Genomic DNA, 11891 nt, shown 5'->3' with positions numbered 1-11891 from the left:
TTTTTCTTTCATGTATCATTGTCGGACGAGGGTTTCAGTCTTCTCGAGGGAATCCTTAAGGTGTGACTGACCAGAACTCAACACAACATTTGTTCTATCATGCTGACAAGGATAAGGTTCGGTCTTTTTGAGGGCCTCCTAAAGGCGTTGAGAGCTCAGTAAATCACAAAACTGTGAAAATCAGAAGACTACCCCTGATTAAAAAAAGTGCAATCTTAAAAAAGACAGAACATGGTGATAAACTCATAAAGCTCAACTTTCTTTCATCAGATTCAAAGTAAAATACCAACTCAATTTACAGGATGGAGAAAAACCGAGTTTATTGCAGAGCCTAACATAATGTTATTTCCCATTTTATGTACGAGAAGGAAAAATATAAAACACTTAGCAAACATCTTTTATGTATTTACGGTTTACTCAGGTTTTCCTCAGTAAACTTGTATGTCCACGCTAATGCCTCCCATATGATCAGCTGTAATCGAGCAGCTGCTTTCCCTGCCCAACTTCTTAGCTGAACTCTCCTGGTGGGCATGGCAACGGAGCCACAGGCATGAAATCCTTGTGAGAGCTGCCTGACCAGCTACTCGAACCCGATAGACCACACTTAAGTCGGCCCATATCTCATTTCCCACAGTACCAGACTGGAGAGTTGCATCATATCCTTCAAGATCTGATTCAGTGACCACTACTACAGAGCCCTCGTCAAATGCAAGGAGATCATGTGAGGGAGCTGAACATGGGGGATTCAATATTAGATTAGTCAAGTGGCTGTAAACCACAGCTTTCTTCACCATGAAATAGTAGTACTCCTGAACAGCCTGCATAAACAACAATGAAAGAAGAGTTCAGAAGTACAGTTGGATCATTTCATGTGTCAATGTAAATCCAGGTTAGTACACTTCTGTCAAACAGATCCACAACGTGATGTCTCCAATACAGAGCAATGATTCTAGATATCCACAGGTTTATTAGCTAAATGGCAATTAGCAGATACAATCATTATTTTTTCCACCACCTGTTATTGATATTATTCACTATTGACATTATTTAACATGGAGCAGAACTGGTACTACAATGTAAAATGGAGCAGAAACTGAACTCTCTAGCTAGAAACAAAAGGTTACTTCAAAACCAAATATAATGCCCTAGTTTTTTTTTCTTTTAAAAATCTCTTTCCCCAGTCTTCCCTTTAAGACCCAAATACTCAGATAACATTACTGACACAAGCATCACCTTTTTTCCCCCCAAACTTGAGCCACATCTTAAAAAGTCAGAAGATTACACTCGCAGACAACGCCTAAAGGAAAAAATAAAACTTAAAATTTTACGGCAGATATATTAGCCAACTCGAGAGTTGTTTCCATATTATTATAATCACCCATAAAACAACTACTAACAAAAAAAATTAAGAATTAAAAATAAAATAGAAGACGGGCATTGCCACAAAGGGAAAAAATGAAAACAAAAATTCCATGTTCCAAACACCAAAAGCAGGAAGAACATGCCCAGACTGTGAGAACATAAATCATACAAGTTACCTGCCACTGAGCAGAGGCCAAAAGCACACGTGGCCGAATTGACTTCAGATATTCATAGGCAGAATCAGGTGTCATCTGCTTGTGATGGACCTATAAAAGAAAGAAATATCAAAAAGCTGGCAATCTTAAATTAATTTTTTACTTTTTCTGAGTCACACTAACCAAGTAGCAGATAACAATGGTCGTACTACGGCCCCGTCCAGCTTTACAGTGAACATATGTTGTCATCCCACTTGATGCATTTTCTACAAAACAAAAAATCAGATATATATAGTTAAATCATTGTTCGGGAAAGCCTGCATATAGGCTAAAATAACAAAGCAAATAAAAACAGAAGTATCACAACTCCTCAGCCCCCCTCTAACTGAAGATATCACATTGAGTACTGCTTTGAAGCCAATCAATAAATATGTATGCCCTTAAATTTAAAATTACAACAAGCAACTCCAACATATGCCTCCTCCATTACAGAAAAATTTACCAAATTCAATCAATTCAAGTCGCAAGAATGCTTACCATTAATGAAGTTTACAGCACGACATATATCATTCAGCGATGGTGCAAAGCAGTAGTCTCTGGTAGGGATCACCAGATGGCTAATGCCATTGGACTGCAAAATTTAAGCAGAAAGTTAAAAATATGGAGGTGCCTAATAAAACGCCAGCAAGCATACCGTATGGAATGTATCTGAAACAAATGAATCACTAACCTGATAAAGAGACGTTGGAACCAAAGTCTCGTATGGCTCATTAAGTGTGATGACTCCACGAACTCCGACCTCCTTTAGGCGAGGCACATCAGTAGGGAATGGAACTGCACCTAACAATACAAACTGAAAACAGTATTGTTAGAATTTAAACAAAATCGAGATAGTACATCAGTTCACACACATAAAACTGAAGTAAATCAATGTCTAATACAAAAGAACACAGCAGTCTAATCAACAAAACACCTCATCAGTCACATAAAACACTCAGCACGCAAAAGCCACATGCATTTCATACAACAAAATTTCGGTTTATTTAAAAGTAACGCTTCTCGATTACATGTCCGATTTAGAATTTCATAATAACATCAGCTATACCATGTATAAAAGCTCCGATATTTACAAAGCAATTCACAATTGCAGGAAAAAGCATTAGAGAAATAAATCCACATCCGATCAAAATTCAAATCAACGATACACAAAAAACTATGAGAAAGAGCATATTGTACCTCATCGACCTTATCCCACCAGCGAAACTCAGCCTGAAGCTTATTCCTGATGACATTGTAAAGCAGAGTCGGGTAAAACAGCGCACGAGCCCCCGCTCCGATCAAGACCCGTTTCGCATCCGACCCCACGATGCCCCTTCCATGCCCTAAATCCACTTCTTCTCCACCTTTCAACTCCTCAATATACATAGCACCTCAAGTCAAACCCTAACCAGATCACTCCTAATTACACCACAAAAACCCCTAGCTTTTCACACTATTTACACACAAACAACAATCACACAATATCTAGCATCGAAAAAAGAAAAGAAAAAAAACCTAGATCTTCACCAAAATCACAGAATCAAGAGAGAGAGCCTGTAACGTCGACAAGAGTGAGAGAGATGGAGGATCGGGATCAGATTCGAGTTGAAGATAGAGAGATTGTGAACCCTGGGAGAAATCGCGACCATGTTTTGCGAAAACAGGGTCGATCGGACGGCCGGAGAGCGGCGGAGACGACGGCGACGCGATCGAGGGGGATCGGGAAATAGAGTGATCAAAAAGGGATTTGGGGAAATTCTGGAGAATATGGAGAAAACCCTAACCCTAGAGAATTGGAAGTGCTTCGATGAGAGGATAGCACGAGATTCTAGTCCCACCTTTTTTTCGCTCAACAAACTTGGAGAAACCAACGGAGGCAAAACAAGAGAGAGAAATAGAAAGGCGAGAAGTTAGGATGGAGGGAAAGGATAGAGTCACGGGGACTGACATAAAAAAAAGAGAGGGGTTTGAGAGTCGGTGAGGGATTGACGCGTGGAAATATTTGACGGATCGCGGAGGATTTGAAATTCTTTTTTTTTTTTTTTTTTTTTTCCTTTCTTTCTTTTTTTGGTGGAGTTTTGGAAATTTCAAAGGCAAAGGTGGGGTTTTGCCGACATAATATTGGATAATAGGTCATTATTATTTTATTTCAACTTTATCACATAATTATTTTTGTGATGCCGAGAAAAATTCTTAATTTAGCTTGTCCACAAAAAAGATATCTTAATTTTAGTTAGAATTATAATTAAATATAGACTCGGTTCATTAGTTCAAATTGAAATTGTATTAAAGTTCAGTTAACTGTTCATACTGTTCATTCCAGTCAGAAATTACTTTTTTTTTTAATCACAACCTTGACATTCGCAGCAGACTTAGCTTGTTTGAATCTATATGTGATAGTCTTATTAATATGAGTTTTACGTATTGAAATTGACTTGTTAATACATATCCGTTAAGCGTAAAATTCTGATTAATATGGACTATACAAATTTGCATACTTCTTGCAAGAATGAATTTGTCATTATATTCTTCGAGATTACCATACAATCTTGCATTACAAATTCAAATCCAAATTTGAGTCTATATATAATCGTCTTGTTAATCTGAGTCATATTAAGAAAAAAAAAATCTGAGTCATATTAAAAGTACGTATCTGATTTTTTTATTTTTTATTTATTTCAAAAAAAAAAATTTGGCTGGTTAATACATATCTGTTAAGCATAGGATTTGGAATTGAGATGGACCATACAAATTTGGATACTTCTTCGAAGCTGGATGGAGTTGTAGAGATATACTTCGAAATTGTGTGATAATCTGAAGGAATACTTCTTCTAATTTTCTAAATGAAATTCTCACTACATTTCAAAAGTCTTTAGGGGTGAGACAGTTTTTTCCAACAAGTGGTGGGAGAGGTCGTCATGACTCGTCCTAGTGTTGTAGGTATGTGAAATAATGGAGAATCTTGAAAGTCAAAATTTCTTTTTTCTTATAGTAGGAAGCCTTGACCTTAAATTAGTTATAGAAGAAAACATTTTACGATTAGGTAGGTCTTACCAACATTGAAAGCAGATGAATTACATTTTTATACTTGCAAGCAAAGTGAAAATTCATCAGAATGGCAATTTAAGTTGGTTAAGGGATAAAAGTGACAAAGAGCTTTGTTAAATTGAGTTCTTTCAGTCTAATATACCTTGCCTCCTTTGGATAGTTAACAAAAGCCACACCAAAAGAGAAACTGGAGTCCTTCTCAGTCCAGCTAAAGAACAACATATATAAAGAGCAATATTCTCATCCTCACTTTAGCTCGAGTCATGAGACTGATCTTGGGGCTCAATTGTTAGCTTCTCCTCCTGGTTCTCTCCTGGACATCCCCCTTTCGGATGCGACTGGTTGTTCGAACCTTCAAGCATTGTGTCCATTTTTGGCCTAATGACCTACTATACCCAAAATTAAAAATAAAAATATATACTAAAAAAAAAAAAACACACACACACACACACAACAACAACAACAACAGTTGGTGGTTTCCAGTTGAAAATTAAATATTAATTGGAGTCTTATCCTACCCACCAAGAGACTATCTAGCCCTTTGAAAAAGGAAAGAGGACTACCCCCCTTGGGTAATGCAGATGAAGGGAGAGACCAAAAATATGATGAAGATGGAGAATATAAATGCAAATAAAGATGCCGAACAAAAGGGCCACTAAAGGAGTAGGCTTTGATGCAAATTCTAGAACAAACAAAAGAACATCATGTCAAGTTCTCCTTCTCAATGAAACTCATGCTCACCATCCACAACATTTAGGACAAAAATGTAGGTCCACACTGATGTCTAAAATCATACAAGGTCCAAATACTAAATGCCTCACTAAGATGAACAAAATGGAATTTGCATCACAAAGCCACCGCCCCCTAGTAAGCTAAGACATTAAAGATGCACCTTTTGTAAGAAACTAAGATATGAAAGTTTCACCACAGTCAACATCACAACCGTCCATTTTTTAACAGCCAGAGCTTCCGGTATCTGACTAGGATACAGTGGAGCTTCTGCATTGATTGCTTTATATTCTATGTATCTACCCGAACTTGCTCTATTCATTTTCAGTGCCATATTTGTGGGATTAGAACTATGGAAAGTGTCACCAAGCAAGACTAGTTTCTACCAGTTAAGTGGCACAAGATCTATCATCACATATTTGATCTGAGTAACACTACAAATACCAAAATTTTGGATGCTTCCCTTTGAGAGATTTTCATTTATTTATTTCTTTCTTTCTAACAGATAAGATAGACACAGGACTTCGATATGGAGTTTCATAATATGATGATGAGGGCAAATAATAGATTTCATATACAGTTACTTTGATCATCCAATGACCAAAAATAAAGTTCATGCAATAATCTTATTCAACAGTAAGGCAAACAGCCCCAGTAGCTAACTAGAGAAGCTTTCGGTTGATGAGAAGCACCTGGATAGGATGAACCTTCAAGTACTGCTGTTGGTGCTTCAAACTGAGGTACAGCTTGCTCCCCATTGTAACTCACCAACTTTATGATGAACTTCACTTACTCAGTAAACTACCACTCTGATTGCCATTTCTTGATGCAAATCTTTTATCAAGGCCCCACATAGTTTCTAATATGACGTTCAGAGATTCCTAAATGACTTCCTGGACCACAAATCCAGACCCTCTCAGGTTCTTTTAAGGTTTCCAAACCAATCCAGTCCACAGTGTAAAGGTTTGTCTGCATAGAAACAAGGTGTCACAATGAGAGTGAGAGATGCTTATGGTTGAACCATAACGGGAAAACTTGTGACACTCCACTAAATTTACTAATAAGAAATTGAGCAGCGTACTGTATGGTCAACTATATCCAGGTGGATTTTTTCATATTTTAAGACAACAAATACGACCATGTTTTGTTATCTCTGTGATTTGAATTTCAAAATTGAAAATTCCAATTATTTAAAGAGGGATGAAAAAGAGGAGCAGAATAATAGTATCTAAAAGAAATAAACTTTTAAGAGAGAGACACCCATGTCAGAAGAAAATTGATTTTAACAGTGTCATGCCATATTGTTGAAAACACAAAAATAAGATGCAGAAAGATGAGCATCTCTCATCAGATAAAATGCTTCTTCTCTAACAATCTTATAAATTGATAGACCAAGATTAAAATGTAATCAGGAAGAATTCCAGCTTGCCATGATAAGCAGCAACAAGTGCTGTAAGCTCCATTTTCCAATGAGCTGGGACTTTGGGTTCAGAAGAAACTTAAATGATCAAGAGATTGAGGAGTTTGCCTCGCTGATGGTTAAGCTAGAAATGTCCGATTAGTGGAGTCCAAACCAGATGAAAGGAGGTGGAAGCTTGAGCCTAATGGGAAATTCTCTTGCAAATCTTTCCATAGCTTCTTAATTAGTGGTGGATCAGATCCAATTTTGGCTCCTGCAAAGTTTATTTTGGAAGGTCAAGGTCCCTACTAAGGTGAAGATTTTGGGATGGCTTGTGGTACTGGGGAAGACAAATACATGTGATGTTCTTCAAAGGAGAAGACCGGGAAGTTGTATTTCTCCTCACTGGTGTATTTTATGCAAAGCTCAAGGGGAAAGTGCTGATCATGTCTTCGTGCATTGTGAAGTGGCTAATTTCTTATGGAAAAAATTATTTAGGGAGGCAAGAGTGGACTGGACAACTCCATTAGAGAGAAATGACTTGCTAAGAGATAACCCCATAGCGTTTGGTAAAGGAAAAAAGGCCAGAACCCTTTGGGGTTGTGGGGTGCTAGCTGTAGTTTGGGTGGTCTGGATGGAAAGAAATAAAAGATTATTTGAAAACTATGGAGGGGTGGAGAAGGAAGACCTGTGGGAGAGAGTCAAGTTCTGGGCATCCTTATGGGTTTCTATTTCTAAGGAATTCAAGGATTATAATCTTTCTTCCATTATACTTAACTGGCAAGCAGCTGTAGTATAAGACCCTAAGCCTTGATTAGTATTATTAGACGAGATGCTAGGCCTATAGCCCTAGCTGCCCTCTTTAGATCATTAAAGCGGACTCCTTGTCCGCCTCCCTGTATCTCGATTTTTGCTTTTTTAATAAAAAGCTGTTTCTTCTAAAAAAAAAAAAGTGCTGTAAGCTCCAAAACAATTCCAATAAATAGAGTTCTCTCATCAATCAATTGGTTGTTAAGCTTTGGAAGAAGGTTGTATCCCCCTAATAGTCAGATATAGCCTGGAATGAAAAGTTAAACCATATACATTATAATTAGGTATTTATCCATCATATGAAAACAAGGATATGACCGAACTATGATCCAATGACCACAAGCAGTGATTTGAAATTGAACTATGAGCCAAAACAGTAGAATTGGCAAAAATAATTAATGGGTACCCACCCATAGAGCTCAGCTGTCCTTCATCCTTGCTCTCTTGTTCCCTATAAGGGAGGCAGGAAGGGGGAAGTTGAGGGTGGGTGGCAGGTACCTGGCTAGATATTTTTGCCCTCCCTAAAAGAAATAGGAGAAAAATGGTTTGATCTATCAACATCACAAGCTTATGTATTGAAATAACCTGTGCTTCTAATGCTCTATCTTAGTTAGCCATGTAATTTCGTGATTTGAGATCAACGACAGTGATAATGACTTGACACCAAGATATTGAACTTCAGAAAACAGGTTAAAATACATGAAGAGATTTATGCATCCAACCTGAACCCAATTGGCAATGGCTGGAGAGACCCCAATTCCTTTTGTAAGCACGACTTTACATTCCCAGTATGAGATATAATCTCAAGTCTCAACAATACATATAGGAAAACTATTAACAATAAACAGAAAAAGCTCATGAATAGATGAATGCTAACAGATTTTCTGACTCAATCAAATTTTCTGCAATTAGACTAACAGACCAGAGTACAAGTGCCTGGCTTTCCTTCATTATTTATCAACTATACAATCTATACCAATTCAATAAGCTACCTCAAAGTCAGTCCAGCTTTTATAATTATGTCATCTTAACCAGTAGATCTATCAGGGTGAGAGAAAACTTATGCAAATGAAGTCGGTGCTAGAAAGCCATTTATGCATTCCACACAAAGAGGCAGAAAAGCAATACAGGCACAAGGTGAAGAAAGAGAAAAACCTTGAAGTGCTTTGATACTTGAAAGGATAACCTCTTCATGACCTTGAATCCATAAAAGCAAAGAAGAAAAGAAAAACATATGTAAAGAAGTGCATCTATAAGAGAGAGAAAAAAAAAACAACCAACAGAAACTGCAACATACAATCACAGATCACCAAGAAATGAGACTGCCATTATCTATGCTAGCAAAAAACCTATGCTCTTACATACACGGTATGAGGAATATAAAAGACATAATTGCATCTGGATATCAGCAATCACTATGTTCAACTCCACTCCCTTACATGACACACAAACTGAAAGCAAATAATGAACCACAAAATATAAAGAGCTATGCAGTTTACTTGTTAAAAAGCAACTATGACCTTTGGAGTGATATATTTAACTAGGATTATGGAGCAAAATCCTAAAACTTATGAGCAGTATTTGTTATGCCATTGAGATAGCTTTCAGATAATAGATGAATAATTTAGAATAACACAAAATCAAATGAATTCAATGTTTACCAGGATCTGCCTTTATTCACTTCCACTTTCAATAATTGTTTTTCTCTGCCAGATTGGAACAAGTACTCGTTTGTTGCAAATACTACCAACTCAACTCAAGAATTGTTTTCTTCTATAGCTGAAGCACCCAGGTCAACAAACGAGAGCCAGTTTCTTAACAAACGAGCCAAGGAGACAGTTGAATATTATCTTTTCTTCAATGTCACCTTCCATTTCTTGTCAATTGTTCAAGTAACTCCTCATCTCCAGATTTCATCAGGACCTCAGCTATAATATCAACATATGGAGCTTTTAGTTTAATTCCTTTACTCAGCATTACCCTTGCAAGCTTTGCAGCCTGCACTAAGTGTCTTTGCTGACAAAGCCCCACTAAAAGAATAGAATAAGTATCAGAATCAATAGAAGATAAGCATTCCATCTTCTCAAGTTCATCAAACAAGCAATATGCATCCACCATACGTCCCTCCAAACAACTTTTTTTTAACATAATGGTACACACCAAACTGTTTGGTTTGACCCCACTATCAAGCATCGTCCTAAAGACTTTCTCTGCCTCCTCGGGTTTTCTGACTCTTTCCAAAGACACAACAAGAGAACTATAGCAATCAGTTTTTGTAACACTTCCACTTTCAACAACTCTATCAACCAACTTATAAGCCAGCTCAACTTGATCCTCCTTAACAAAACCCGTGATCAAAGAACTAACCGTGACGCGAGTTGGTAAACAACCACGAGCTTCCATTCGATCCAAAACAAGCAATGCCTCCACTGTCCGACCCTTGTCACAAAGATATTGAATCACAGACGTATATGTTACTACATTAGGACTACAATCCCCACCTTCCTTCTCCATCTCCTCTAACAACTTCAAGGCTCTCTCCATATCCCCAAACCTACAGAATCCATCAAGAAGGGCCGAGAACACCACAACATTAGGCAAACAACCATTTTCCTTCATAAACTTAAACAACCCACACGCATCATCCAACCGACCCACATTACACAACCCTTTAATCATCACCATGTATGTGATCAAATCCGGATAAAGCTCCACCATGCTCATCTCCTTCACCAAACTCTCAGCCATATCCAAATCACCCTTATCACAAAACAGCCTTATAACAACATTATACACTACATTATCCCCTCGCAACCCGAACTCCGGCATTTTCCTCAGAACCCCCAAAGCCTCATCAGCAAGCTTAGCTTCTTTACACATATTGAAAACAACTTTAAACATTTTCATATTAACAGAGCAACCTTCAACACTATAAGCCTCCAAAACATCAAAAATCACACTTGGGTTTTGCCTAATCCTATACAATTCACAAGCTTTGCTGAACATAAAATAGCTATGCCTATAACTGGAGTGAACCCCAGCCCATATGAAAAATCTAAGACCCATTTGGGATTGGGTGGGATAGCATCTATGTAAAACCTGACTTACACATTTGGCGTCCAAATTGAGCCTCATTGAGGCTAGGGTTTTCTCAATGTTGCCACCATTTCTCTGGAGGTGATTGTAGACCGTCTCTGCCGACGAGACAGTAGAGAAGTGAGAAATTGAGAGCTTGTGATTTTTGAGGCGAATTGAGGAAGAGAGGAACCGAGAGATTGAAGAAAGGGTCGTCATTTCAAGGAAAGTTTTAGGGCTTTGGTTAAACCCTTTGACGCTGAAATGGAGGAGACACAGACTTTCCGGCCGAAATGGAAGAGAATTGGGCTTGAAACGGGTATCGGGTCGGATCGAGTTAAGCTTCATTGGGCCGGAGCGGTAATGAGTATTGTGCGGAAACGGATTTGGTTTTGGACCAAGACTTGTTTTGGATTTGGTCTTTTTCACGGTTCAACCATGCAAAAGAAATCTCTTCTTCTTCTTTTTTTGAGAAGAGTGAACGAATTGCATTATAAGAGCAACTCCAATAACTTCCCCATATTTTAATTTTTCTCTACTTTAGGGAAAAATGAGTCTTTTTTGCTCTAACAGATTCCCTATAACTATCCCTATTTTAGGGAAAGTGAGGAAAGAGAAAACCAAATTCTCTATATTTATAGCAATCTCTAAAATTTTAAAGAAGAATATGGAGATTTTAGAGATTGCTGCAAAATAGAGAATCTGTTGGAGTTAGAGAATCTTGCTTTGATTTTTGCTTCCCTATTATACAGAAATTATAAGGAAGTTGTTGGAGTTACTCTAAGTAATTTAGATACAAAGAGGATATAAGTGTGGGAGAGTCAAAAATGACAATCGACAACTTAATATGAAAGTCAGGAAACAAAACTGTTGTCACTACTAACTAGCTGCGTTGCCTGTATCTTTCACAAAAATATTTACTTATAACCAAAAGTGGAAGAAGTGAACAATGGTCTTCACTTCTCCTCTTAAACCTAATCTAGAAGCCATTTGGTAGAAAATACAGTGCATTAAAACCTTGTTTGGATAAAATCTAATGAAAAAAACTTTGAACCAAGGAAAGAGTACCACCTACACACAAATGACACAAAGTGTAATCCACAAACAATGAAAACGGATACAAATATGAAGCACTACATCACCATACTCCAACTAAATAACGGTCACCAAAATCTTCAATGGCTTTCAATATGGGCAGGAGAACCAGACATCCAAAGCACCATGGAGCCCAGAAGTACCCTCTATGAATACTCTCCTTTTCGTTTGGAAGAGGT

The 11891-nt window shown here is 37.6% G+C and overlaps 2 protein-coding genes across 7 annotated transcripts; both read right to left on the bottom strand.

Annotated features, from left to right (window-relative positions):
- Positions 1-235: 235 nt before the first annotated feature.
- On the bottom strand, positions 236-3480 carry LOC112175276 (phosphatidylglycerophosphate phosphatase PTPMT1). 3 transcript variants are annotated; one of them, XM_024312946.2, is made up of 7 exons: positions 3072-3480; positions 2754-2975; positions 2248-2370; positions 2055-2148; positions 1701-1783; positions 1539-1628; positions 236-818 (listed from the first exon to the last, which is right to left on the bottom strand). In XM_024312946.2, exons 2-7 carry the CDS (start codon positions 2940-2942, stop codon positions 429-431), a joined length of 969 nt encoding a protein of 322 aa, XP_024168714.1. In that variant the 5' UTR covers positions 2943-2975; positions 3072-3480; the 3' UTR covers positions 236-428. The 3 variants fall into 3 exon arrangements, with proteins under 3 accessions (XP_024168714.1, XP_040366147.1, XP_024168713.1); XM_040510213.1 differs by having other exon boundaries at positions 3084-3480; XM_024312945.2 differs by having other exon boundaries at positions 2754-3480.
- Positions 3481-5774: 2294 nt separating this feature from the next.
- LOC112179433 (pentatricopeptide repeat-containing protein At5g47360) lies at positions 5775-10906 on the bottom strand. 4 transcript variants are annotated; one of them, XM_024317845.2, is made up of 4 exons: positions 9204-10906; positions 8698-8739; positions 7953-8063; positions 5775-6302 (listed from the first exon to the last, which is right to left on the bottom strand). In XM_024317845.2, exon 1 carries the CDS (start codon positions 10834-10836, stop codon positions 9406-9408), a length of 1431 nt encoding a protein of 476 aa, XP_024173613.1. In that variant the 5' UTR covers positions 10837-10906; the 3' UTR covers positions 5775-6302; positions 7953-8063; positions 8698-8739; positions 9204-9405. The 4 variants fall into 4 exon arrangements, with proteins under 4 accessions (XP_024173613.1, XP_024173611.1, XP_024173614.1 ...); XM_024317843.2 differs by lacking the exon at positions 7953-8063; XM_024317846.2 differs by lacking the exon at positions 8698-8739.
- Between the last annotated feature and the right edge of the window lie 985 nt (positions 10907-11891).

The sequence above is a fragment of the Rosa chinensis genome, chromosome 7 (genome assembly GCF_002994745.2).
Source record: "Rosa chinensis cultivar Old Blush chromosome 7, RchiOBHm-V2, whole genome shotgun sequence".
NCBI lineage: Eukaryota > Viridiplantae > Streptophyta > Magnoliopsida > Rosales > Rosaceae > Rosa > Rosa chinensis.
Note: the sequence above shows the minus strand (reverse complement) of the source record. Positions and strands in the feature narration are given on the sequence as shown.